Source organism: Vulpes lagopus, chromosome 12, assembly GCF_018345385.1.
Source record: "Vulpes lagopus strain Blue_001 chromosome 12, ASM1834538v1, whole genome shotgun sequence".
NCBI lineage: Eukaryota > Metazoa > Chordata > Mammalia > Carnivora > Canidae > Vulpes > Vulpes lagopus.
This window is the reverse complement of record NC_054835.1, coordinates 57,478,943-57,506,279: the sequence shown is the minus strand read 5'-3', so window position 1 is coordinate 57,506,279 and position 27,337 is coordinate 57,478,943. Positions and strand designations below refer to the sequence as shown.

General features: G+C 61.2%; 1 protein-coding gene and 1 long non-coding RNA gene across 2 annotated transcripts in view; one reads left to right on the top strand and one right to left on the bottom strand.

Moving 5' to 3' along the window:
• DNAH17 (dynein axonemal heavy chain 17) overlaps positions 1–27,337 on the top strand; it is a 96,153-nt gene that overhangs the window by 26,184 nt on the left and 42,632 nt on the right. Inside the window, exons 18-43 of the mRNA XM_041724756.1 lie at positions 1,992–2,174; positions 4,632–4,886; positions 5,664–5,833; positions 6,367–6,589; positions 8,632–8,748; positions 8,832–8,918; positions 9,971–10,123; positions 11,701–11,949; positions 13,748–13,870; positions 14,966–15,313; positions 15,415–15,506; positions 15,812–15,938; positions 16,451–16,603; positions 17,962–18,087; positions 18,180–18,287; positions 18,906–19,037; positions 19,266–19,426; positions 19,755–19,911; positions 20,965–21,069; positions 22,041–22,198; positions 22,533–22,671; positions 22,791–23,018; positions 23,355–23,492; positions 24,411–24,543; positions 24,656–24,783; positions 25,432–25,580. Of these exons, the coding sequence (XP_041580690.1) occupies positions 1,992–2,174; positions 4,632–4,886; positions 5,664–5,833; positions 6,367–6,589; positions 8,632–8,748; positions 8,832–8,918; positions 9,971–10,123; positions 11,701–11,949; positions 13,748–13,870; positions 14,966–15,313; positions 15,415–15,506; positions 15,812–15,938; positions 16,451–16,603; positions 17,962–18,087; positions 18,180–18,287; positions 18,906–19,037; positions 19,266–19,426; positions 19,755–19,911; positions 20,965–21,069; positions 22,041–22,198; positions 22,533–22,671; positions 22,791–23,018; positions 23,355–23,492; positions 24,411–24,543; positions 24,656–24,783; positions 25,432–25,580 (4,142 nt within the window). The remainder of the gene's footprint in view (positions 1–1,991; positions 2,175–4,631; positions 4,887–5,663; positions 5,834–6,366; positions 6,590–8,631; positions 8,749–8,831; positions 8,919–9,970; positions 10,124–11,700; positions 11,950–13,747; positions 13,871–14,965; positions 15,314–15,414; positions 15,507–15,811; positions 15,939–16,450; positions 16,604–17,961; positions 18,088–18,179; positions 18,288–18,905; positions 19,038–19,265; positions 19,427–19,754; positions 19,912–20,964; positions 21,070–22,040; positions 22,199–22,532; positions 22,672–22,790; positions 23,019–23,354; positions 23,493–24,410; positions 24,544–24,655; positions 24,784–25,431; positions 25,581–27,337) is intronic.
• Positions 12,567–15,067, bottom strand: LOC121472983. Its single transcript, XR_005983046.1, has 3 exons — positions 14,615–15,067; positions 13,610–13,685; positions 12,567–13,473 (listed from the first exon to the last, which is right to left on the bottom strand). It is a non-coding gene; the product is annotated as an uncharacterized LOC121472983 (long non-coding RNA).

Here is a 27,337-nt window from a genome sequence, read left to right as displayed (position 1 = left end):
TAGATGGGGCAGGGGTACCCTCCCGTCAGCAGCATCAGCTACTAACCTACTCGGCCCTCCGAGGGGTCCGTGGAAGTGTTCAGCGTGGTCAGCAAAGAGGCTGTGCTGGCATTCTCCAGCATTTTCCATGGGGGTGGGGCCTCATCCAACCCCCCCCCCCGCGTGTCTTTCCCATTACGATAATTCCCAAATGATTTTGAATACTGCCAGTAGGAGAAGATCAAAGGTCCCCCATCCCACCTAGCGCACCCGCAGGAACGATGGTGGGGAGGGCAGCAGGATGCCCTTGTACAAGCTGCAGAGGATGGATGATTCATGTCTGAGCCCAGCTCACGTGACACCAGATGAGCACAGACCCGAAATTCTACGGATGAAAGTCATCATTACTACCGACTATAAGGTTCACCAAGCAGCCCACAATGATGCGAAGTGTCAGCAAGTTAAGTCATTAATAGTTAATCGGTCGCAACCAAAACACGACGGATGTCCTGATGACAAAATGTCATTCTCCCCAAAATCCCGGAGAGTCCCCATATCTGCAAGTGGCCCAGCAGCAGGAGCAGACCCCTGAGTGAGAGGCTTTAGAAAAGGTTGGTCATCTGAGTTTGTGACCATTGACCTTCCCTTTTTTTTTTTTTGACCATTGACCTTCTGTACCAGTTAGCAGTTCACTTGGCCACTAGGAAACACCATCCCTTGGTCACAGAGAAAACCAGTGGGTTCTTGAGTCAACCGCCCACAGGGCCATCATGGGACTATGTTTGGAAGATGAGCAGCTGTGGAGTGGATCTCATGGCCACTTGTGGGCCTCGGCCCATACTTTGAGGATCACCGGTGTGTTGGGCTAACCTCCCCCAGGTCACCTGACAAATGAGGCGGGCACCCTCAGCCCCGCAGCCTCGCGAGGGGGCTCCAGGGACAGACAGGGTTACAGTGAGCACCTGCTTTACGAACGGGATCCTCCCGTGGACGTGAGCGTGTGTCCTTTCCGGAGCACAGCGAAAGCCAGGCTGCTTCCTGTCCAGCTCCAGCCATTTTAGGGGCTCAACTAATTGGCCTGCAAGGCAATTTTGCCATGAAAAATAAAACATAAGAGAGAGACATTAAAAAGATCACGACGAAACATGAAAAAATTAATATCAATTTCTTCCTTCATGAAGAGAAGTGTCCGTTTTCCAAATGCTAGAGTGCAAATTGGTAACTGAGCCCGGTACTGTGCCATGACCGCGTCCACACGTTCCTCCCTGGCATGTCGTCATGTGTACGTCCACCGACACCCAACGTTCTATGGGAAATAACGAGAGAAGGCTGACGCCGTCACGCTTCTGTCACCGAGGCTTGTTGCATGGTGGCCGACACGTTCTCAGCTCCCAGGATCGTCTCGCGTGCAACCCGGCTGCACCCGGTCTTGTCCGTCGAGCCCACGCACCTAGCCATGACCCGCCATCGTCCACCACGAGGGCAAGCTGGGATTGATATAACCCGGTCCTCATCGCCGGCACCTCCGAGAACTTCGTCAGTGGAGACACGGAACCAGACTGGTTGTCGACCGGTTATTTCATCTTTTAAGGCGAAATTGTCTTCCTGTCAATGAGTCACGGGACCAAGACGCTCGTGGGGGAGCCGCCTAGCACCGTGGACGTGAGGGTGGTGCTCTCCCGAGCAGCCGTGACCCCCCGGCGCACGGCGGGGCTGCCCACGCCTGGGGGTGAGCGGCCGGCACCCCCGCGCCTCCCACGCGCTGAGTCCTCACAGCAGCCCCGGGGCTCTGTTCTATAAAACCATGATCCTCATTTCATGTACTCGGGGAACCCGGGGGCCAAGTGCCGGGCTGCTCTGGGCCCTGCGGCACGAGCGCGGTTCCTTGAAGCTTGCTCAGGGGTCCCCCGGGGGCAGCGCGGGGCGGCCCTGGGGTTCTCCGAGACGACATCAGGGCCCCGGGAGGGCTTCCACCGAACTCGGGGCGTTGACCCCGGGCCGGCCTGTTTCAGGAGAGCGTCGCGCCGCTGTTTGAGGTCTGCATGGAGCTGGGCGAGGAAGGGCTGGTTTTCCATCCGTCCCTGGAGGTGGGCGTGGACCGTGGCTTCCTGAGGCTGATCGAGGGCCTGATCAACGACATCTACAATGCAGCCAAGCTCATCCCCCGGCTGGCCAAGGGCCGGGTGAGCTACAAGGTGAGTCGGGGCCCGTGCGACACGGGTGGTGGCTCCCTTGTTGCGGCTTCTTCCCAACTCAGCGGCGCCCGGTCACTTACATTTTACGTGCTGATGGTTCCGAGCGTGTGACGTGTGACGAGGTCCCCAGGCTGCGTTCCCTCCCCAGAGGGGCTCCTCCCCGGTCGGCATGGTTTTCTTTCCCGTGGACGTGCCCCCGCCCCAGCCGGATGGCGAGGGTGCGCTCTTACCCCCCGTCCCTGGCATCGCACTTGCTTCTGCAAGTTCACCGCTGTGGTCCCCTCGGCATGCGGGCATTTTGGCAGACGGGCCTTCGTTGGCTTGTGCGTCCAGGTACCGTGGACGCAGTAAACAACCTCAGCAAAACACAGAGCAGATCCTCGGACGCGGAAGGCGTAGGAAGGGCTGCCTCCCCTGAAGGGAGGCGTGTGTGCCAGGGCATGGTTTGTGCAAGAGTGAAACAAAAACTGGAAGGGACCGAAGTGCCGTCCAGCAGGGGAGCGTTCAGCAGCCTCTGGCCCATCCGTCCGGGGGCATCTGGATGAGGCAGGGGTGGGAAGGGCTGGCGGCAGGTTATTGAGTGTCCATCAAGTCGGAGAACGACGTTTAGAAGACGGTTTCATTCATTGAAACGAACAGAAATCTGACTTTCTCTGGATATGCTCCTAACCGTGAGGACCGCTCACGTCGGGCAACAGGATGGGGGTGAGGAGGGAGCCGGCAGGGACAAGGGGGTGCCAGGGGTTTTTATTTCAAACACTTCTGCGCTGCTTGAGGTTTGTGTTAACAGGCATGAATTATTTGCAATCAGTACTTACAGCAGGAGGCTCTGTGCTCTCAGGGAAGAAGGTACATGTGCACACGTGTGTGCATGTGTGTTTGTGCACGCACGTGATGAGCTGAGTGCACAGAGGAAATATGCCCCAGCGTCAAGGACCGCTTCCCAGAGGAGCTGAGTTTGGGTCTTACTGGATGGGAAGGGATTTCCAGGCAGACAGCGTCAGGCAAAGGCAATGGCTTGAGGACTTCGTGGCCACACAAAAGGGATGTGCCTCGACTAAGCGTTTCAGGGTCCAGAATAGAGCTTGTCACCGGAGATCAGCTCAGGGATGGACGTGGGCCCCGGTGTGCTCCGGCGTCCAGAGCTCTTGCACCTGCTGCGGGCTCCAAGGGGATGCACCTGCTGGTGAAGACACACATAGAGGAGGTTAGAGCTAAGCAGGAGAAGGGTCCACTGACCAGGCCGTACCCCAGCCTGCGCACACGGCCCCCTTCTCTGGTCTCGTTTGTGTCTTTGGGGTCTTAATCTGCGGAGGTGACTGGTGCCAGTGTGGAGAGGCCAGTGCCTTCGGGAGAGAAGTTACTGCTGCTCCCGTAAGATCAAGAGGCCTGGCAAGCAGGGCAGGGCTGCAGGGGTCACGGCAGGTGCAGGGGTGCGGTGAAGGAAAAGCCCAGGCCAGAGCCTTTCACGGAGGTGGGGGCAGGGGGGCATCCACAGGAAAGGCTGGGCCAGCAGGGGAAACAGCTGAGGACTAGCCAGTTGGCATCAATGTCGGTGACTCTGGGCTCCGGGGTCACCTGCCGGGAGTGTCTGATAAAGGAGGTGGGGTGGGGGTGTAGACCCAGGGCGGGCTGGTGTGCAGGTGAAGGGTATGCGCCCTTCGGGGCCCTTCTCTCCTTCAGGATGGGCTAGTCCCCAGACAGGCAGGGTCCCCCCAGCCAGCACGAGCTTTTAAGACATCAAGGCAGCTTAAGATACAGAAAATAAAAGCCATAATTAACACACACGCCCCCACACCTCGAGACTCTCTAGTTTCATGAGTCATTGAGTTGCCTTGTTGCATAAACCAACTTGGGTCGGGTTTTCTGTGGCTCGAAATTCAAGATTCTGTCCAGATCAGGCCTTCCCTGTTCCCTGCTCTAGCCGCTCACGGCAGCTTCCCTGAGGTCCTCGAGCACCTGCTCCCTCCCAGCGCAGGGCCTTTGCATGTGCTTTGCTGCTTCTCTTGCTCTTTGCCCACCCGTCCAGGGGTTCCCAGGACAATGGTTCCTCGGGGAACACTCCCCGACCTCCCGCCAGCTACACGTTAAAGCAAAGCTCGGCGTCGGTGACTGTTTGAGGAACGTCTGGCCCCATGCCTGGACCGCCGCCCCCCACGTGGCCAGTGCCCACCCCTTTGCGTGCACACAGCAGGTGCTAAGTTACTCCCGCACGAGCGAGTCGGTGTGCAAGTGGTGTGTGAGCCACCCCGGGGTCGGCGGGGCCAAAGCCACATCCCAGATAATCTCACGGGAGAGCCCGGCAAAGCGGCAAATGGCTCGGTTTTCCACCTTGAGAGGTTAGCAGCGCCTCCGCGGGGCAGAGGGCCGCCCTCCGGGGCGCAGAGCTCGGGTCGAAGCCAGTTCCCCAGGCAAGACGCTGGCTCACCTGCGTGCCTCCCCCCTGCCCGCTCGCAGGCAGACCTGGAGGACATGACGGACCTCATAGAGATGCGGGAGGAGATGTCCAACCTGGTCATCAGCGCCATGAAGGAGGCCGAGGAGTACCAGGACTCCTTCGAGCGTTACTCCTACCTCTGGACCGACGACCCCCAGGAGTTCATGAAGCACTTCCTGGTCTACGGGCGCGCGGTCGCCCCCGAGGACTTGGACCACCGCGCCCAAGAGGCCGTCCCCAAGACACCGCCCAACCTGACCCAGTTCCAGCAGCAGGTGCGTGTGCGGGCTTCCCGGGGGGCGGGGGGGCTCCCTGGGCTCGATTCAAACCTTGGGGACGTGGTTTTTAAATGTGGGTTTTATCATTATTCTGGTCTGGCGCCTCCCAGCAGGGCAAGGGACTGCCATGGGAGAGAGCTTGGGACTCCCAGGGTTCAGGAGGAGGGGGCACACCACGTCCCCACGGGGCCGCGGGGGATGGCCCAGGGTCATTCCTGGGGCAGAGGGACAGAGGGACAGAGGGGCAGGAAGGCAGGATCCACAGCCCGCATTGTGGTTTCCACGGGAAAGGAAGGACCAGCTAGTGGGAATCCTGTCGGTGGGCTCCTGGGTGTAGGGGTGGCCCCTCGCTGCCTGGTCCCAGGCCCTGGGGGATTAGGACAGGGTGGTTGGGGAGCAGGCTCGGGGTTAGTCTGTGGATGAAAGGCAGGCCCCCGGGGTGGGGGGTCTCTCTCCCAGCCCTGGGAGAGGCCGTCCCACCAGGGGCAGCAAGGCCCCGGGCGCCCGAGCGTCGGACAGATAGGACACAAGGAAACAAGTACCTCGCACGCACACCCCCCCTCCCCACACACGGGGGGAGAGGTGCCCGTGAGCAGGAGCCACCCACCCGCAGGGAGACGCCGCCCGGGGGGGAGCGTGAGGAGCCCCGGCGTCGCCCTGACCGCGGTCACCTCGAGCTTCCGGCCTATTCTTCAGATTGCCGGAGCTGGGGATGGGCTGCTGGGGCGCGGGGGTCCCCACCGCCTGATGGTGAGCAGCGGCTCTGTTTTCCAGATCGATTCCTACGAGAAGCTGTACGAGGAAGTGTCCAGGTGTGAGAACACCAAGGTGTTCAACGGTTGGCTCCAGTGCGACTGCCGCCCCTTCAAGCAGGTGCTCCTCAACACCATCAAGCGCTGGAGCTTCATGTTCAAGCGACACCTGAGCAACCACGTCATCAGCAGGTGGGTGCCGGGACCCGTGGCTCTTCTTGCTGCCGCCCTGACCTTGACCTCGGCCGAGGAGAGCCGGAGAAACAGGCCTTCGTGGTGTCGGTGGGGTGCTCCTCCCGGGCGGGCCTGGGGTGAAGGCCAGGTGTAGAGGCCAGCAGCCCCCCGCCCCGCATGGAGGGTAGGTCCCAGGGGCCAGGGGTCACCTGGCTGTGAGTGGGACACCTGCTCATCGAGCATCTCCTTGCCTGGGGTCCCGGCGGTGGCAAGGCAGCCCGACATGCCGCCCGTGGACCAGTGACCGCGCGGTCGGGGCCATGGGGGCACAGGCCCCGGGGAGTGCCGGCGGGGAGGCCAGTGGAGCTGGGAGCGTAGGGTGGGGGTCAAGAGCAGGTGTCCTGAGGCGGACGGGAGCTCTCCCTTGCTCGGCAGGGACCGCAGCGTAACCGGGGAGCCCCCGTGCCGGCCGCCTCCCCCGACCAGGGCTGCCTCACCACGCACCCCCACCATGGAGGGTGACACCCTCACCAGGGCCTCTCGCTCCACAGCCTGGCCGACCTAGAAGCCTTCATGAAAGTCACCAGGATGGGCTTAACCAAGACCCTCAAGGAGGGGGATTACGACGGTCTCGTGGAGGTGATGGGGCATCTGATGAAGGTCAAGGAGAGGCAGGCGGCCACAGACAACATGTTCGAGCCCCTGAAGCAAACCATCGAGCTGCTTAAGACCTACGGGGAGGAGATCCCGGAGGAGACTCACCTGAAGCTGCAGGTAGGCAGCGGCTGGCGCCACACTGTCCAGGGCAGGGGCGGGGAGCAGCCCAGTGTTGGGGGACGGTGGGGGCTGCCGTCCAGGGGGTGGGGGTAAGGGAGCAGCCTAGTGTTGGGAGGCAGGGGAATACCATCCAGGGCAGGCGGGGCAGGGGAGAAGGGAGTAGCCAAGTGTGGGGGGGGTGGGGGGGACACCCAGGGAAGGTGGAGGGAAGTCAGCTCAGTGCCAGGGAACCTTCCAGGGAAGGTTGGGGGAGGCAGCCCACAGTTGGGGGACAGTGGGATGCGGTCCAGGGTGGGGGGCAGGCAGCAGCCCAGTGCCGGGAGGTGGAGGGGGCGCCCAGTGCTGGGGCTCCCCTCGCAGCAGGGGTGCAGGTTCCTGCAAAGGAAGGGACGGCAAGCCGGCGGTTCCACCATTGAATTGTTGGATTACCAAGGCCTTCACACCCCACGGCCCGAGGATGGGCCCACCCGGGGTGCAGGGGACCCGGACAGAGAGCAGGCTCAGTGGAGGCCCTGCGCCGGGCAGGGGCCGGCTGCTGCGGGAACTCACCGACCGGAAGGTCCGAGTGGCGGGCTGACCAAGCAAGCTGGGCAGGACGAGGGCTCCAGGCTGCCTTTGCCCGCCCGTCACAGCTAACACAGGGTCCTGAAGCCCCCACCCGCCACCCCCTTTCTCTGCTCTCTGCCCTGCTCTGGATCTGGGCTGGGACCCTGGGGCAGACGGGGTGGCGGGGGGTGTGGGGTGGGGGCAGAGGGGCAGGAGGCGCTGCCCGGGGCCCTGCTTTGGAGACAGCAGAGTTTGCAGCCTGTCACGGGGCTGGTGGCCGCCCTGTCACCCTGCCCAGGGGCCAGCGGAGGGTGTGGATGCGAAGTGCACGTGGCCCGGCCCAGGGGCGACTGGTGTGAAATGGGCCTTGAGAGGTACCGCCGCCCACATAGGGTTAGAGGAGAGAGAAACACGAATCTTTTGTGGGAGAAGAATTCATGGCCTGGGATTCTTTTTCTTCAAAATATTTTATGATCAAAAGTCCAATATCTGCTCAAACGAGGAGAACTTAAAAAGAGAACCAAAGTTCATCTGATCGTCAAAGCCATTCTTGAAACGGCAAAATCACAGGTTAGAACCTGGGCCCAGGGCGGGTGCAGATGGACAGGGCACGGCAGTTTCCTTACAGCCAAGCGCTGCGCTGAGTGTGGACTGTGGCCGTGATGACAGGGACTTACACACAGGATAAAATCACCTAGGACGACACACGCACACGCACGTGCTCTAACATGCACACAACGTGGACATATGCAAGTGCAAACGTGTGCACACTACTCGTGCATGTGCATGCACACACACGCACAAACATGCACACGTGATACACCTGCACATGCGTACGACACCGCACACACTACAATCACACGCATGTGACACACGCACGTGCAAGTATATGTGCGTGCTACTCGTGTACACGTGTGTGCATGCCCACACACAAACATGCACGTGCGATACACCTGCACATGCATACAACACATCCACACACATTACAATCATACACACATGACACATGCACGTGCAAGTACATGCGTGTGCTACTCGTGTATGCACATGTGCATGCACACACACAAATGTGTACGTGCGATGAGACACCTGCACATGCACACGCACATGAACATCTTACAGTCATACACACACGACACGTGCATGTGCAGGTATGTGTGCATACCATACCAATGTGCACGCGCACGCTGCGCAAACATGCGTGTACAACATGGACATCTAACATACGCAAACACACGCATACAGGTGCACAGGAATCAGGTTAAAACAGGGTGAAAACGGACAATTTGCCGTCTGGTTCACAGAGACGTGTCGAGGCGGGTTTCCCGGTTCAGGGGTCCAGCGGCAGCTGCAGAAGGCGCCGCCCCGGGGATGCTGGGGGGCCACACGGGACGCCGTGTGCTATTTTTGCGACTCCCCGCGAGTCGTAATACTTCATGACAGAAAGTTCTTTAAAGAACGGACAAGGGAAGGGTCCCTGCGCGTCCCCGCAGGAGCTGCCGGAGCAGTGGACCAACACCAAGAAGCTGGCCCTCCAGGTGAAGCAGAACGTGGCGCCGCTGCAGGCCAACGAGGTCAACATCCTGAGGCGGAAGTGCCAGCAGTTCGAGGTAGCGCAGCCCCGGGGGTGGGCGCCCCTCTGGGTGGCCGCGCCGGAGCCCAGGGTGGGGGTGACCCAGCACTTCTCCGGCAGCTCAAGCAGCACGAGTTCAGGGAGAAGTTCCGGCGAGAGGCCCCGTTCAGCTTCACGGACCCCGACCCCTACAAGTCCCTCAATAAGGTGCGTCACCCAAGGGCGTGGCGCCCTCCCAGCCCTGCCCCAGGCTCCCGTTCCTGGCCTGGGGGCCCGGCAAGTGCCCGGTGTCCACGCCAGCCCTGGCGTCCCGGCCCGCGGGGCCCCCCGCCGTACCTCGGCCCGCCTTGGCCCCGTCACGCCCCGCTTGGCACTCACCTGTCGTCTTCCCTCCCTGGCCACCGTGTGCCCGTGGCCGAGCCCCGCCAGGTCCCCCTCTGCTCCTGCTGCCACATCCACAACCGGCATCCAACGTGCAGGTGCCACGGGCTGGGCCTGACGGCCCCTCGGGCTCGAGCCTGCGGCCTCCGACAAAGGAGCACGAAGACCCCGGTGCCCTTGGGGTCACCCACACATGCCCTGCCCCGGCCTCCGCTCCCCGCACGGCTTCGAAGCCGCTGTTTCCAAAGACCCTCCCCGCTCTTCAGGGTCGTTATCTCACATCGCACCCCAATCCCAGTGGGGGGTGAGCGGCCTCTCCCGGAGCCCTCGGGCCCAGGGCTGGATTCTGAAGAGACCCGGCGTGAGCTTGTTTAGTGATCAGGCCCGTGCGTGGAAAGGCCTCTGGGAGCCGCCCACACACGCGGGGAGCCACCTGCACACCCACGCAGACACTCATCCGCTCCACGCCAAAACACCTGCTCTCACTCACCTGCTTCGGAGTGACCCTTGCTTCCCTCCTCTTATCTAGACTGTTCTCATTTTCAACGCAATCATGCATCACCTACATAATGCTTAATAATGTAAAAAAAAAAAAAAAAAAAAACCAGGAGGTGAGAATGGAGCGATCTCGAACCTCTCAGGAGGAAATCGGGCATTGGTGCAGGGTCCGTGAAAGTCACTTCTGGTGCCTGAACTCCCAAAGCTGGAGGGCCTGGCCACGCGGCCGGACGCAGGGGCAGGCGAAGGCGGGAGGGAGAGGGTGCTGCTGTGTCCCCCTCCAGGAGGACAGCTGCCCCTGGGGGGTGCCCGGGGTCGGGGCACAGCTCCGGCACTGAGCACGAGCCCCGCTCTTGACGGCCCCCCTCGCCTGCCTCCAGCAACAAAAGAGCATCGCGTCCATGGAGAGCACCATGGAAGCCCTGTGCAAGTCCGGGAGCCTGTTCGAAGTCACAGTCCCAGACTACAGGCAGCTCAAGGCTTGTCACAAAGAGGTCCGCCTGCTGAAGGAGCTCTGGGACATGATCGTCATGGTGAGGGGCACGGCGGGGACGGGGCCCGGGGTGGGCGGGGTGGGCCAGAGGAGGTGCTCCCAGCATCCCCCGGCCGCTAGGACGCCGCGGTGCAGCTGACGGAGGCGCCCCCTCTTCTTGGACACCAGGGTAGCGCACGAACACCTGCTGGCTCGGGCCGGCCTCTCCTCCCGGCTCCCCCATTTTCAGAGAAATGTTAGCTCTTCCCTCTTATTCTCTTGAAGGAACTTCAGAATCTCTGTCCCCCCCACCCCCCAACAGAAGCCCACCGTGGCTTCGTCCGGAACCGGCTCTCCTCTGTGAGCTAATCTGGGGAGAGCTGCTCTCACGGGGCCGAAGCACGCTGTGTCTCCGTTGGTCTTATTTTCCAGTAAATCACAGTAAAATATTGAAAACGGCTTCCTTCTGGCCACACTGAGCCTCGCAGTCCCTGGGGTCACGGGCTCCGTTACAATTGCTCCCAACGAGAGAGGACACAGTGGAGCCTCTTGACGCTGACTTTTCCACAATTAGCTGAACTGGAGTCTCTTGTGTAGGAGGGACATTCCGGGACGCAGTCGGCAAAGCCAGAGAGGACGGGGGCTGCCCATCCCCTTGATAAACAGCGGTCCGCACGGACTGGACAATAAAGCCCCCACATTTCCCAGGAGGTGTAGCCGTAAGCATTTACCGCCAGAATATTCCACGGAGGATCCTCCAAAACAAACTGCCAAGGACACTTCTATGATAACAGGATAGAGAATAAGCTTAACCCCAAAAGAGCCGCTGATTCAATGCCTACGGGGCGATTAAGGTTTCGTGTCTTAGCGTCTTCAAGGCAGGTGTCCTGTAAACACCCGCACCTCTTTGTCTTTACGGAGCAAGCCTTGGCCAGCCCAGGCCTCGGGCCTCAAGCACCTGCGCCAACGATCTCATCCCGTCCATCCCAGGCCCACGTCCATTCTCAGCCCGCACCAAACGGAAGACTGCAGGCTTTGTGGTCGTCTGTCTCCACTGTCCGTAGGGTTCTTCCCGGGGAGATTCTGTGTCTTTGAGGTTTTTTCTAGAGGAAAAACTCACCATCAGTCAGTATGAGCGAGGCTACTCCGCACCGACAAACAGCCCTGGGAGAACCTCCGCGTAGCTAACAGCAGAAGTGTATTTCTCTTTCATGCAAAGTCCACACGCTGGTTCCACGCAGCCCTTGGGTGGCTCTGCGTTCCAGGCTGTGGAGCCACACGCGTTCCCACGACTGCCACGGCAGGCAGAGCTCTGGGTCAAGCACTGGCAATTACGTGCTTCCGCCCCGAAGTGCCAGGCATCACTCTGGTTTCCCTGGTCGAGGCGGGTCCCATGGCCTCACCAAGGAGGAGAGGGGCCTGGGTGCTGGTGAGCAGTAGCGGCGCCCTCCACAGGGTCGGCCAAAACGTATTTGACCGGCGGGCTTCTGAGTTGTATCTTTACGGCCAGGCTTGGGCTTGTATCCATGCACCCTAGCACCCGCTGTTAGTGGTTCCCTGTACCCGCCAGGAGCCGCGGCAGTCAGGTGACACGGATGAGACATCATCCCAGGCCCTCAGTGAGTGTTTCCACCTCAGGTGAACACCAGCATCGATAACTGGAAGACCACCCAGTGGAAAAATATTAACGTGGAGCAGATGGACATAGATTGTAAGAAGTTCGCCAAGGACGTGAGGTCTCTGGACAAGGAGATGAAGAGCTGGGACGCCTTCATAGGGCTGGACAACACCGTAAAGAACATGATCACATCCCTGCGCGCCGTGAGCGAGCTGCAGAACCCCGCCATCCGGGACCGCCACTGGCAGCAGCTCATGCAGGCCACCCAGGTACCGCGATGGGCTGGCCCTTGGCCGATGAAGCTGGGTGCGGGCGAGGCTGGCTTCGGGCGCCTGTGAGCTGGGGCGGCTGCCCCTTGGGGCGCTGTGCCCCCACACTGGGTAGAATGCTCCGCTGTAGCCATCTGGAAATTCTTCATAAGTTTTTAAGATTTTATTTATTTGAGAGAGAACCTGAGCATGGGGGAGCGGCAGCAGAGGGAGAAGCAGACTCCCCACTGAGCAGGGAGCCCAATGTGGGGCTTAATCCCAGGACCCTGGGATCAGGAACTGAGCCAAAGTCAGATGCTTAACCGACTGAGCCACCCAGGTGCCCAATCCTTAATAGTTTTTTTTTAACAAAGAGCCCCATTATTTTCATTTTGCACTGGGCCTCGCAAATTATGTAGCCAGTTTCGGTTGTAGATGGATTGTCCGTAGGGTTCAGATGAACATCTCCCCTGGCCTCCCCCATGCACCCCAGGGGTACAGAGGCTCTAGTGTCCAAATTTCCCAGGAGTATCCCCTAATGAGGGGGGTGTTCCCGGCATCAACAGCCCTAGGAGGCAAATAGGAACACTCCCCACCATCAGTAAACGTTGAACAAAACTTTATTGAACAGCGCAGAGGCCCCACACAGGTGCCAAGGATACAAAGAGGGAGGGAAGCAGAGGAAAGCGCAGCACGTGCGATCATGTTCGGGATGCCCAGTGGGGTATTCAGCAGGGATCCTGAGGGTTCAGAGGAGGCTTCAGGAGCATGTGGAGTGTGGCTTGAACCTTGGGAGAGAGGAACACAAGACAAACAGAAGGGCTGTCTGCAGTCCTGAGTACTGAGACCACTGCTTTTCCAGACCGCTGGCCAACCCATGTGTCCCACCGGGGCGCCCCGGGAGAGTCCCCCACCCCAGCTGGTGATCAGGAAGCAACTAAAGTGTCCCAGCCGAGGACTTAGTGAAACCCGGGCAGGTGTTCTCCCCAGTGTGATTGAGAGATGCTCGATTGTATCAGTTAAGCCAGTTTCCACGGGGGCTCAGGACCAGTGCCCGGAAATGTCTACGTGACAGCGGGAATATAGGCGAGGGAGTGAGGAAGGGGTGTGAGGACTGGGGGGCACTATGCCAGCACCTGGCAGCCGTGCCCACTAGGAACACAGCATCGGTAGCGTTAATTCCTGAGCAGGCGCATTAGCATCTGGGGCTGCCGCTACGGAGAACCACGATCTCGGGTCTTAAAACCACAGACGTGTTTTCTTTAATGGCTCTGTGGCTGGAAGTCTGAAATCAAGGTGTGGGCAGGGGTCCCTCCCTCTGAAGGCTCCTGGGGACAGTCCTTCCCTGCCTCCTCCAGCCTGTGGTGGCCCCGGGCATCCCTTGGCTTGTGGCAGTTTCCCTCCAGACGCTGTCTCGGCGACCACATGGATTTCTGCATTTCAAATCCACGCCCCCCCCTTCTCTTACAAGGACTGCTGTCATTTAGGGCGCACGCAGACGATCCAGGAGCGCTCATCTCAAGATCCTTAATATCTGCAAAGACTCTATTTCCAAATAAGATCACAGTCTGAGGTCTGGGTGGACAGGAATTTGGGAGAAACACTTCAAACCACTACAGGTGGGCTCTACTATTACACAGTGTTACCCGGAGGAAAGGCGAGTCTTAGGGAAGTAACTCACCCAAGTCATGGAGCCAGTAAAGGGTGACGCAGAGCCCCCCTTGTGGCCCGGATTACTCACTAACCGGCCTCTCCACCTAGGACAAAGACAGTGTCCAGTACAAATGGCCTTACATGAACATGCCTATGTCTCCCCCAGGTGAAATTTGAAATGTCAGATGAGACCACGCTGGCAGATTTGCTGCAGCTGAACCTTCACAAATATGAGGACGAGGTCCGAAATATCGTTGACAAGGCTGTGAAAGAGTCTGGGATGGAAAAGGTTTTTTTTTAATTTTTTTTATTTTTTATCGACACCCAAATGTGTTCTGTATGGGATGATGCTGAAGCGAACCTGTGAGCCCAGCACCTATGAGCATCTCATTTCTTGTAGGGTCTGGTGGTCACTTAACGCAAAAACAAAGATCAGTGGACTTTCTCATACCTAAACCATGACAGAAATCTTGTAAAGTAGTTCCAGGATTTATTACTGAAAAAAGGAATATACCCCCCTGGCTATAGCCCTGTCCCCTGTGTGCAGTCGTTCGCACATTTAAAAACGCCCCAAACTCTCTCCTCTCGTGGGGCACCCTTGTTTGTGACTTTGGAGAAGAGGCCGAAGGAGGGAAGGCAGGAGGACCGGCCATCAGGGTGGATGATGCGCCCCCGGCTGGGCAGTCTCAGGACGCAGGGAAACACGGGAGGGCTCCTGCTGCAATTCAAATCTCTCCCCTCACCTGTTTGGTGAGTGTGAGTCATCACATTTTGGCTTTCTTCTCTCCCCCACCCCCACCCCGGCTTTTTTTTTTTAACAGCCTGATTGAGCTGTAATTCACATACCATATGGTTCATTCATTTAACGTGTCCAATTCAGTGGCTTTTAGCATATTCACAGATGTGAGCGACCATCACAGGGTAGAATTATTCAATGTGAGAGCATTTTCACCAACTCAAAAAGCAAGCCATTCCCTCTAGAAACCCGCCATCCTCCCATATATCCCCATCCCACCTCCAGGCACCCACTAACCTTTCTGTCCCTACGGACTTGCCGATTCTGGACATTTCATATAAATGGAGTCACACAAGAGATGGCCTTGCCTATCTGGCTTCCTTCATGCAGCGTAATGTCGTCAAGGTCCATCCGGGTGGGAGTCTGAGTCAGAACTTCATTCCTTTTTATGGCCGAACTGTATTCTGATGACCCGTCCATTTTTTCTGTTCATCTGTTGACGGACATTTGGGTCGTTTCCACCTTTTGGCAATTGTCGATGGTGTTGGTATGAATGTTCTGGATTTCTCAAAGCAGGGCTTCATTCCGGGTCCTTCTCGGCCCTTCATGCCAGACGCCGAGTGACGTAGTTTCCGTGTCCCCCGAAAGGTGCTGAAAGCCCTAGATGCCACGTGGTCCACCATGGAGTTTGAGCATGAGCCACACCCACGCACGGGCACCATGATGCTCAAGTCAGACGAGGTGCTGGTGGAGACTCTGGAGGACAACCAGGTGCAGCTGCAGAACCTGATGATGTCCAAGTACCTGTCCCACTTCCTGAAGGAGGTGACAAGCTGGCAGCAGAAGCTGTCCACGGCGGACTCGGTCATCTCCATCTGGTTTGAGGTCCAGAGGACCTGGAGCCACCTGGAGAGCATCTTCATCGGTTCTGAAGACATCCGTGCCCAGCTACCGGAGGACTCCAAGCGCTTTGACGACATTGACCTGGAGTTCAAGGTGAGCGGAGCCTTCTCCCTCCCCCTGGGCATTTTCAGAAATGGCTACTACGCCAGAGAAAACACGGCCACTGACACCCTGGGGGCCCTGGCTCCTTCCAGGCCCTGATGGAAGAGGCGGTGAAAACGCCCAACGTGGTGGAAGCCACCAACAAACCCGGTCTCTACGACAAGCTGGAGAACCTGAAGAAAAGGTGGGTCCCCACACCTGTCCAGGTGAGATGGGTCCTGGCAGCAGGGACCTGAGCCATCAGCCCCCGCCGCCCAGGACAGGGCAAACTCTCCTCCCTGGGGGCTCATGCTCTGGGCCACGTGGTGTCACACTGGCCACACAGCGTGTCTCCAGCCTCAGAGGGATGCCCGCACGGCATGTCAGATTCGAAGGTCTGAATCAAACCAGGGCTGTGAACAACAGACAGGTGCCTCCAGGGCTGTCGCCCAGCGCGGGCAGGATGGGCTGCAGAAGGCCTGGACAGCCTCGGTTCCGCCCTCCTCCTAGCTTGGCTGTGTGCGAAAAGGCCTTGGCGGAGTATTTAGAGACCAAAAGACTGGCTTTCCCGAGGTTCTACTTTGTCTCCTCGGCTGACCTCCTGGACATCCTCTCCAACGGAAATGACCCCGTGGAGGTAGGTGGCCCCTGGTATTTTGAAGGATAGGCTGCCCCCCCCACCAGGTGGCCCCGTGCTCACCCCCAGATGAGCAGATGTCTGGCTATCCCTGGCCGGTGGGAGGCGTGTGCATGGATGTCCCTGTACCACCTCCACAGGGTCATCCACGCCAGAAACCACCGGGGGTCCCACCATGACAGAGAGCATCTGTGCCTCGTTTTCCTCATCTGGAAAATGGGTTAGATGCCAGGGGCTTAGTGATGCACCACGGATCCAGGGCCCCAGAAGCCAAGAGGAGGCTCTGCTGCAAAGAGAGAGGGGTTAAGTAACTAGGCGAAGGGAAGACACTCTATTTTATTGAATCATAAACTTGCAGGACGCACCAGGAGGGATGCACGGGGTGGCCCAGGGAAACAGGCCCAGGGCCTGGGACAGAAAGACCCTTAAAACCGCCCGAGGAAAAGCCAGCTGCACGCCCCCTCTGAGCCCGGGGTTACAGACCCGGTGCCCCCCGCCCCGGCCCTCCCCAGGTGAGCCGCCACCTGGCCAAGCTCTTCGACAGCCTGTGTAAACTCAAGTTTCGCCTGGACGAGGAGGAGAAGCCTCTCAAGTTCGGCCTGGGGATGTTCAGCAAGGAGGACGAGTATGTGGACTTCGACCAGGAGTGTGACCTCTCAGGGCAGGTGAGTGCCGGGGCCACGTCCAGGGTGATCGGACAGTGGGCGACCGCGCAGCGGCTGTCAGAGGAAGCCACTCGTGCTCTGGCGGGGGTGTCGCCGCGGCCACCCCAGCCCGTGACTCCCTCGATCCGACAAGCGCTTGGACAGCTTCCGTATAGAATTTCCAGCACAGCGTGACCCGCGCGGTCTGGGCCGAGTCTTGAGAAAAGCACGAAGAGAGAAGGAGGGGAGGGGAGGAGGCCGCTGCACCCTTGCCAAGGAACCACCGAGTTCTAACCCCTGTTCAGAATAACGGGCTTTATTTAGGGCTCTGACTTACCAGAGAGGTCTCCTCACCCCAAGCCGCCCCTGTCCCTTCCCCAGCTGCCCGCGAGGCTGCCTCCTGCCGCCGACACCATCCCCGCGACACCTCTCCCCATCTCACCACCAACTCAGCAGCCAAATCGACTTTGACATTATCCTTTTATCCTTTAAAAAAAAAAAAAAAGATTTTAACCTATTTATTCATGAGAGACACAGAGAGAGGCAGAGACACAGGCAGAGGGAGAAGCAGGTTCTCCGAGGGGACCCCGATGGGGGACTTGATCCCGGGACTCAGGATCAAGCGCCGAGCCACCCAGGTGCCCCGACGTTGACATTATCCTAAGCGACATGTAATTTGGAGAGAAGTCAGCTGGGGACAAAAGGAAAATCTCATGCAGAAAACTCGAGCTTCAGAAGCGTGGGCACCGAGAGCTCCGGGCTGGTTTGCTCTGCGTGGACGGGGCTGGTGGGCGCCGGGACGAGCCCCGTCATCGCCGTGTGTCGAGACCCGCTCCCCGCGCTTAGCTCCCTGCAGACGCCACCGCAGGCCACCGCAGGCCACCGCACTGTGTTCACAGCTGAAAAGAAAAACCAAGCTGATTACCCTGCTTGGCTTTGCCCCGCCAACCGGTCGTGACTAGCTGAGGGTTCGTATTTTAAAATACAAAGGCGGCTGGTCTGCAAGTTCGTCCCCGCGTGACCGTCCCGGACGCTGAGACCAGGCACCCGAGGGGCAGCCCAGAACCCACCAGGGACTCGAGAGGACAGACGCGGCGTCTCCCAACGTCAGCAGCGCCCCAGGGGCTCAGACGTAGCCTGTCTTCTCTTCTAGAATTTTCTCTGGGTCCCCTCCCTTGTCCGCCTAGAACTATAGCGCTGCACACGTGAACGCCGGCGCGACAGGTCGTGAGGGCCACCACCAGGCTGCCCAACCGCATTTTTCAGTGGGTCGCTCTTACTGCTCCACGAAAACCCTGACCCTTCGACCCCCGGGGACGACAGCGAGGGCAAACGGCGTTGCTCGGGGCCGGTGGCGTCAGTGTGGCTCCCGTCCCCAGGTGGAAGTCTGGCTGAACCGCGTGCTGGACCGCATGTGCGCCACGCTGCGCCACGAGATTCCGGAAGCCGTCGTGACGTACGAGGAGAAGCCGAGGGAGCAGTGGATCTTCGATTACCCGGCGCAGGTGCGGGGCTGGGCGGGGGCGGCCGCGTCGGAGAGCAGCCACGAGCCGCCGGTGGGGACTGTCGCGTGGGAGGTGGCGCCTGTCTGTTTCAGGTCGCGCTCACGTGCACCCAGATCTGGTGGACCACGGAGGTGGGCCTGGCGTTCGCGAGGCTGGAGGAAGGCTATGAGAACGCCATCAAGGACTACAACAAGAAGCAGGTGCGCGGTGCGGCGCGTGTCGCGGGCTCGGCCCACAGAGGCCTCCTCTCCGCGGCTGGGCCTCGGGGTTGCGGCGCTGCCTGTCCGTCGGTCCAGAGCGGCCAGATCTTGGCAACCGCCCCCCCCACCCCCCGCCCCCCGGGGTGGTTCTCCCCGAAGGCAACCGCTCTGGAAATACTAAGGAAGGAAAAGTCACGTGTAATGCCACCACCCAGATACGACCACTGTCACACCGTCACGTAGGCTTCTAACCCGTGGGCATGTACCATTGACCCAAACGCAAATACAAACCACCCGCGTGGCTTTCAAATCCCGTTTTGCTTCACACCCACCACCTTCCCGTGGTGGCAGCTTTTCCCACAGGCTGTCATCCCCACAGGCTCCCAGGTGTCCCATGGGGGCGGCTCGGCAGCTCACAGCCCCCCCCCCGTTAGGGGATGATGAGAACCTGTTGTGTGCCTCATTTTTGTAAATGAGAGGGTGACGGTCTTCCTGCCCAGCCCTGAGCTCCCAGGGTCCCGCGTGGGGGTGGGGGCGGGGGCGGGGGCAGAGGCAGGGGGGTGGGGGTGCGTCACCTGCTGCACGTGACGTCCCAGCCAAGGTGCCGCTGCTCCTCAGATCAGCCAGCTAAACGCGCTCATCACCCTGCTCATCGGAAACCTCAGTGCGGGCGACAGGATGAAGATCATGACCATCTGCACCATCGACGTGCACGCCCGGGACGTGGTCGCCAAAATGATCACGGCCAAGGCACGAGCCCCCGGGAAGGGCCGGGAACCGGGTCGGGATCTGGCGTTGGGGGGGACCCTAACCCGCGTCGGGGCCTCTCCCCTGGGAGGCGACTGAGTTCCTGGCGACCGTGGCCCCGGCCCCGGCCCTGGCCCTCTCCAAGACTCAGCCCTGGTGAGCAGCCAGGCGGGAGGGCGGACGAGGAGGGCTGCCCCGGGTCCGGCTCCCACGCTCCCGCCCCGCCCGCAGGTGGAGAGCGCGCAGGCCTTCACCTGGCAGTCCCAGCTCCGGCACCGCTGGGACGAAGAGAAGAGGCACTGCTTTGCCAACATCTGTGACGCCCAAATCCAGTACTCGTACGAGTACCTGGGCAACACGCCGCGGCTGGTCATCACGCCGCTCACGGACAGGCGAGGGCACGCGCCGGCCGCCTTGGCCAGGGGGGTCGGGAGGCCCGCGTCCAGACTCCCCCCTGCCCCTGCCCCTGCCAGGCACCCGGCCTCGGTGCCGTGTTCTTGCGTCACCCCGACACTAGCGGTGTGGTCGTGGGGAGTTGCTCAGCTCTCTGGGGGCCGGCACGGCGGGGGTGCTGTCTCCTGAATCCACCTCACGTACTCCCGCATTCCGCCCCCCGTGCCTCCCTGGCGCCCCGTGGGTGTGATGTCCACGCAGCGCGCGTGGAAGGGAAGGGGTGGCCGTGGGGTCCGCGCACACGGGATAATCAGAGGCCCCTCGCAGGTGCTACATAACCTTGACCCAGTCGCTGCACCTGATCATGGGGGGAGCCCCCGCTGGCCCTGCCGGGACGGGCAAGACGGAGACGACCAAGGATCTGGGCAGGGCCCTGGGCACCATGGTGTACGTCTTCAACTGCTCAGAGCAGATGGACTACAAGGTACGCCCCACCCGGGGGCGGGGGTGCTGTATGTGGCGTGTTCTAGTCTCCTGGACACCAGGTGACCTGGGGCAGGAGGCATCAGTTTGCAGCCAGTGTCCGCCCTGGGGTCCGGCTGAGCGGCTGTGTCCCTGCCAGCGGTCTGGGGCCCCCGGGAAGCTGGGGCCTCATGGACGTGACAATGTGTCTAGAAGCAGCTCCCAGGGTCCATGAACCCAGCCCCGAATGTCCTGTCCCGCCCTTGGAGGTAACCTCCTCCCAGCGTCCGTTCCACACTCTCTCCAGGGACAGAGTGAGCACCTCTGTGGTGTCCGGTGTGGGGCTTCTGGGTGAAAGCGAGTCCAGGCAGGCTGCGGAGGGAGCCAGGGGACAGGCCAGGCCCCGGTGGCCCCTGGAGACCGTGCAGCGTGGTGTCACGGGGGCTCTTGGGGTCCACAGGGCAGCCTCTGTGGGAGGGCGGGGGATGGGCCTGGGGTCAGGAGCCCGGGCCTGCCCTTGCGTCCCCTCCGTGCCCGCATGTGAGCCCCATGGCCCAAGCCCCCTGAGGCTGAGGTGGGGCCAGCTGCCCCTCTTCCGGGTCAAGACCACAGACCACACCAGCCTCTGATGTTCAGAAAATCATCCCAGGAGGACTTTACCCACCTGGACTCCCCCATGGAGACGCTGGAGAATCCTCATCACCCGGCTGAGGACCGGAGACCACACAAACGTCTAGAAGGAAATCTCACATGCACGCCCACCGCCTCCCCCCCCATCTTAGAGAGAAGGCCCCTCCCTGGTTGCACAAGAAAAGTTCCTAATTTTACACGAATGCACTTGTCCGACCGTCCAGCTCGGGGGCCAGGGAGGCCCCCACCCAGAGGGGTCCCGGGGCAAGGCTGGGCTCCTCCTGGCAGCCAGCCCCCGGCGGCACGAACACCCCCCGGGGAGTGGGCGCCGGCCTGACCCTCGGCCAGCAGACCGTGATCTGTGACCCAGCCGAAGGGGCAGGTGGGGCTCCTGGCGGGACCGGCCGGCCCTCCGAGCCCCTTCCTCCCATCTCACCCTTCCTAGTCCTGTGGAAACATCTACAAGGGCCTGGCTCAGACTGGAGCCTGGGGCTGCTTCGATGAATTTAACCGAATCTCCGTGGAAGTCTTGTCGGTGATCGCCGTGCAGGTAGGGTCCTGTGGTCTGCGGTCCCCGGCGCGTGTGCCGTGAGGGGGGGTGTGGCACAGACGTGAGAGCCCCACCCCAGCCCTGTCCTGGGTGTCGCCGCTGCGGGCGCGGGACGGTTACTCCTCCTCGCAGGGCAAGGACTGAGCTCCTTGCGACAGGCGTCGGCGAAGGATGCATGAGACAGCGGTGCTGGGAGGACAGGGAGGGAGGGGATACGCCCGTGGGCTTCGGGGACCTGGTCTTGGGTGGGGGACAGCCCGCGCCCCCCGCAGCAGGGGGGGATCCGGCTCACAGGCAGACTTTGCGCCCAGGGCGGGCTTTAACCGTGGTCGTGGGGCGCCCTCCAGTGGTGGCCGCAGGCTGGCAGCGCCCAGCGGGAGCGGAGGATCCAGTTGGGCCAAGGAGCCCGAGATTCAGAATTCACCCAGTGCCCGAGTTCTTGAAGACGGTTGGACATACGGGGGGGGGGGGGGGGCGGCTCGGGGGTGCTCCCCGCGGTCCTCCCGGTGCAGGAGCAGGACCCTCCCCAGCCTCCAGCTGGGTGATGGGGCTCATCTCACATGGAGTCCTGCATGACCCCCCACGGCAGCATCCACAAAGCGGAGAATTAAAGGAATTTGGGGCAGAGCAGTGGTCGTGGGGGGTGCGGGGGACAGGGGAAGTGGGCCCGACAACGGAAGGGGACCTGAGGGGTCCTGGCAGTGACGGCAGCACCCCGGTCCCGCCCGTGACACTGCACCGCAGTCGTGCAGGACGTTGCTGCCGGGGGACGCGGGCAGGGGGCACACCAGGGGCCCAGGGGCACCCCCTCGGTGCCTGCCTAAAACTGCGCGCGAGTCGACCTTGTCTCAAGATTAAGTTTAATGGAAAAGAAAGAGCCTCCAGGCAGCCACACGCTCCACCACCAATGAAGGTCCGGCCTGCGGAAGCTGGTCATTCCCGCGCTGACGCATCTGTGTGCCCCCGTTTAGGTGAAATGTGTCCAAGATGCAATTCGGGCCAAGAAAAAAACTTTCAGTTTCCTGGGAGAGATGATAAGTCTCATCCCCACCGTGGGGCTCTTCATCACCATGAACCCTGGGTACGCGGGACGCACCGAGTTGCCCGAAAACCTAAAGGCCTTGTTCAGGTGTGTGGGCAGAGGGGACGCTAAGCCCGAGCGAGCCGGGCACCAGGGAGGAGGCCGGGGGGACACGAGGCTCCTGGGTCGGGGGGTTCCTGCCCCTGGGGGTGGAGGGCAGGGGGGTCCATTGGTGGAGAGTGAGCAGAGCAGGTGCAGGAGGGCAGAGGGCAAGGAGGAACAAGGGGAGGTGGAGAGGGCCCGGGGTGCTGGGGACCGGCCGGTGCCCCCAGAATGCGGGCGCCGTGGGCCTCCTGGCAGGTGAGGCGTGCACCTAGCTGAGGAGAGGCAGGATGGGGGGGGGGGCGGGGGAAACCCGAGGCAGAGCTGCCGTCTCCCCCAGGCCCTGCGCCATGGTCGTCCCCGACTTTGAGCTCATATGCGAGATCATGCTGGTGGCCGAGGGCTTTCTGGAAGCCCGCCTGCTGGCCAGGAAGTTCATCACGCTCTATACCTTGTGCAAGGAGCTCCTGTCGAAGCAGGTGTGCGCCGAGGGCGGTGTCCGCGCCTGCAGGGGGGGGGGCGGGGGGTCCCCACCTCCGACCGCAGCCCGCGTGGGAAGGCCTCACGGCGTGCTTCCCCCCCGCCCCGCCCTCCCCAGGACCATTACGACTGGGGCCTGCGGGCCATCAAGTCCGTGCTGGTGGTGGCCGGCTCCCTGAAGAGAGGCGACCCCAGCCGCGCCGAGGACCAGGTGCTCATGAGGGCGCTCAGAGACTTCAACATCCCCAAGATCGTGACCGACGACCTACCGGTGTTCATGGGGCTGATCGGGGACCTCTTCCCCGCCCTGGACGTGCCTCGGAAGCGCGACCTGAACTTTGAAAAGGTAGGGCCAGCCGGGCCCTCGGTCGGGTGGGCACGTCCCCGGCGGGTGCGGCCCTGGGCCGGGGGGGCCGCGTCGGGCAGCCCCGAAGCCACGAACGACCGACCCCTGTCCCGCACCTCTTTCGACGCTGGGGTGGGGGGCTCGGGGTCCCGGGGGCCGGGGGCCTTCGGCGAACCCATGCCCTGCACAGAGGCTCAGCAGCGTCACCGGCAGCATGGGGGACACGTCCACCCAGAGGCCACCGCTCCCCCACCATGCCTCCCGTGAGCCCCCTCCCGGACACTGCCCGGCCCCGACACGCGTGCCCAGCGCCCCCTCCCGTGTGCGCCCTCCCAGATCATCAAGCAGAGCATCGTGGAGCTCAAGCTGCAGGCGGAAGACAGCTTTGTCCTGAAGGTCGTGCAGCTTGAGGAGCTGCTCCAAGTGCGGCACTCGGTGTTTGTCATCGGGAACGCGGGCAGTGGCAAGTCTCAGGCACGTCCCCTCTCGTCCACACCCCCATCCCTCTGAAGGCCCTGGAGACCACTAGAGACTCGGCCTCTGTCCCCTCCCTGCCCCCGGGGGCGGGGTGGCGGGTGGGGAGCAGCCAGCCCCGGGACCCTGGTCCCACTGATGAGGCCCTGCTCCTGGTTCTCCTCTCCTCCTGCTCCTCCCCTCTGGACACCAGCCCCCCCGGCCCTCTGTGGCCAGCCCCCGCCCCCCTCCTGTCCCTTCCTGTCCCCTGCCCCACCCCCACCCTCCTGGCCCCTCCTGGCCCCTGCCATTACCTGGGCGCGTGAGAAGCAGAGGCCATGGCCAGTCTTAGGGGTGCATCTCTACCGTCGGAAGATGCCCAGGCAGCCAGCGCCGAGCGGATGCCCACAGGGTGGGCGCTGGGTGGGCGCTGGGCTGCGATCCAGAGCACCTCTGACGACTGGTACCGGGGGGCGCGCAGCAAGTAGCTTTTCAACTGGCAGAGGCTAGGAACCCAGTCTTCCGAAGGACCGTGTAGCTGCGTATGTGTTCTCATGTCTGTACACGCATGTGTGCGTGTGGAACAGCCTCAGCGTCCCTAGAAGTCCTCATCTGTGGGCGGAGGACACCATTCTCCCCAAGAGCTCGGCTTGCGCCCCACTCAGGAGACCAGGGTGGATTTGCCCTCATCTTACCCTGGTCCCGGGCACGCGGCGCTCCGTGTCCACACACAGGAGCGTCGGGGTGCGTCACCCCCAGGGGACCTGACGCGTTATAGTTTGGGGAACGTAGACGCCCCCGCATGTCACCAAAGCAGAAGGGACCGTGGCAGGAATTCTGCTCGTAGGTCATGAGAGGCCTTGGGCGCTCGGGTGGATGGTGCCCTGGGGGGGTGTGGGAGCGGGTCCCGGGCCCCGCGTGAACGGCGACCCCCTCCAGGTCCTCAAGTCTCTCAACAAGACCTATCAGAACATGAAGAGGAAGCCGGTGGCCGTGGACCTGGACCCCAAGGCCGTCACCTGCGATGAGCTCTTTGGCATCATCAACCCGGCCACCAGGGAGTGGAAAGATGGTAATGGGGCTGCGGCGGGGCAGGCTGCGCGGAGGCGGCTCACACCGGCCCCGTTCACACCAGCCCTGCTCACTCGCACCAGCCCTGCTCACACCATCCCTGTCACTCACAGGCCTCTTCTCCACCATAATGCGGGACCTGGCCAACGTCACTCATGATGGGCCCAAGTGGATTGTCTTGGATGGGGACATAGACCCTATGTGGATTGAATCTCTCAACACCGTCATGGATGACAACAAGGTTCGAGGGCTCCTGGATTCCAGAGCTAACCCCCGAAGCCATAGTGATGGCCCAGTGTAGGGCAGGGGGCTCACGGAAAGCACTGCACGTCCCCACCTGCTGCACACACAGACAGGACCTGCCCCAGACTGGGACTTGGAGAGTGAGGGACTGTCTGGAACTCTGCATCAAAAGCTATGAACAAGGGAAAGTCCCCCGTCACGAGATGTGTGCATCATAGGACACGGGGCCTCACGCACCCCATCTCAGATATTTTTGGGCGGCAGCGTGGGTGAAGAGTGCAGATATGGAAAACATCCTTGCCTAATTGGCATGTGACATAACGTGGCAGGACATCTAATATCTGGGAAGGCAGAAACAGCCCTCAGAATTAACTAGAAGCTTCTTGAGAAAATGATTCTCACTTAGATGGAAGCGGGAACCCAGGAATTCCCAGGGAGGGGCAGGATCGTGGTTTTAAAAGCAAAGTGAATATCACAGTGACGGCCTACACGGCGCGCACATGTGGGAGCCTCTTGTGCTGTCCGGGGGTGGGTGGGGGCGGACGTGGGCTGGGCGCTGGGTGGTGGCGGGCACAGGTGCACAGGTCCCGGACTTCCTCCTCCTTATTCGGAGCCACGTAGACCCACAGGCCTGCCTCCCTCCTAGGTCCTCACGCTGGCCAGCAATGAGCGCATCCCCCTAAACCGCACCATGAGGCTGGTGTTCGAGATCAGCCACCTGAGGACAGCCACCCCGGCCACCGTCTCCAGGGCCGGCATTCTTTACATCAACCCTACGGATCTAGGGTGGAACCCGTGAGTCGGGTTCCAAACTGGCAGAGACAGACGAGGCTGGGGGTGGTCCAGAGCTGCCTGCGCGGGCACGTAGTCATTGATTCGGTGCACGCTGCGGGCAGGGCTTTGCCCACGCACCGGGTCGGGGCAGCCAAAGCATGAGAGAGCACCGTGTAACCGTGTGGCATGATGCGCGGTGACTCCCACGTGGCACCACACACCGGGAACCCTGAGGCCGAGACAGGAAGTCATCCCAAGAGGGGTGAAGTCGGGCTGGTGCCTGGTGGGAGGCGGTTTTCCAGGAAGACAAAAAGTCCGGGGAGCGTGTCAGGCGAGGACCAGTCTTGCCGGGGCACGGGTGGGGCGAGAGCAGGAGGTTCAGGGGTCCGGGCGCTGGTCGGGTCTCTGTGGATGGAGCATGAAGCCTGAGGATGCTCTTGGCAGGTAGGGGCTGGTGTGGACCGGGCTGCGGGGCCCGCACAGGGGCCCCTCCTGGCGTGAAGAGGAGAGCTGCCCAAGGCGCTGGACGATGTGCGGCCACGGGGGACAGCGGGGGAGGGAGGATGTGAGGAACAGAAGACTTAGCATTGGTTCTGGGGGCCCAAGACCCACAGTCAAAGTGTTGGCAGGGCTGGTTCCTCCCAGAGGCCCCGAGGGAGAATGCGTCCCAGGCCTCTGTCCCGGCTTCTGGTGGCTCTGGGCCATCCTTGGCGTCCCTTGGCTTCTGGATGCCTCACCCGATCTCTGAGGCCATCTCTGTTCTCTCGAGGCCTTTCCTCAGTACCCTCTTCTTTTTTTTTTTTTTTTAAAGATTTTATTTAGGGATCCCTGGGTGGCGCAGCGGTTTGGCGCCTGCCTTTGGCCCAGGGCGCGATCTTGGAGACCCGGGATCGAATCCCACATCAGGCTCCCGGTGCATGGAGCCTGCTTCTCCCTCCGCCTGTGTCTCTGCCTCTCTCTCTCTCTCTGTGACTATCATAAATAAATAAAAATTAAAAAAAAAATAAATAAATAAAATAAAGATTTTATTTATTCATAAGAGACACAGAGAGAGGCAGAGACACAGGCAGAGGGAGAAGCAGGCTCCATGCAGGGAGCCCGATGTGGGACTCGATCCCAGGACTCCAGGATCATGCCCTGAGCTAAAGGCAGATGCTCAACCGCTGAGCCACCCAGGTGCCCCTCAGTACCCCCTTCTTGTAGGGACAGTCATCCTAATGCAGGATGATCTCATTTTGAGATCCTTACCTTGACTACATCTGTCTGCAAAGACACTGTCCCAACTAAGGTCACACGTACAGGTCCCGGTGGACATGTCTTGCAGGCGCCAGCATCCTGCCCACTATACCACATGTGAGAGTTTGCAGGGCGGGCAGGCGAGGCAGGAGCTGCTGACACAGGGCAATGGGAACAAGGAGCGATTGTGGGGGGCTCAGGGGGCAGCAGTGGGGTGGGAAGGAGAGCCTGGAGGCAGGCTCTACACTGGCCACGGTTCTTGGGGCCCCGATTCTTGGGGCCCTGGTTCTTGGGGCCCTGGAGGAAGGACCAAGAGAGAGAGCCGCCGTTTGGGGACGAGGAGGGGAGAAGTGGAGAGGGTAGGGCACCAGCACAGGGGCCCCCCGGGAGAAAGGCAGCCCTCCCACAGGGGCAGCAGTGACTCAAGGCCAGGAGATGGCCTTGCACACCCCAGAGCGGGAAGTGAAGCAAGGCTGCCTCTGGGGGCTGGGCGGGAGCCAGGCGGGCTCGTCCTCCATCTGAGTGCGCGAGTGCGCGTCTCC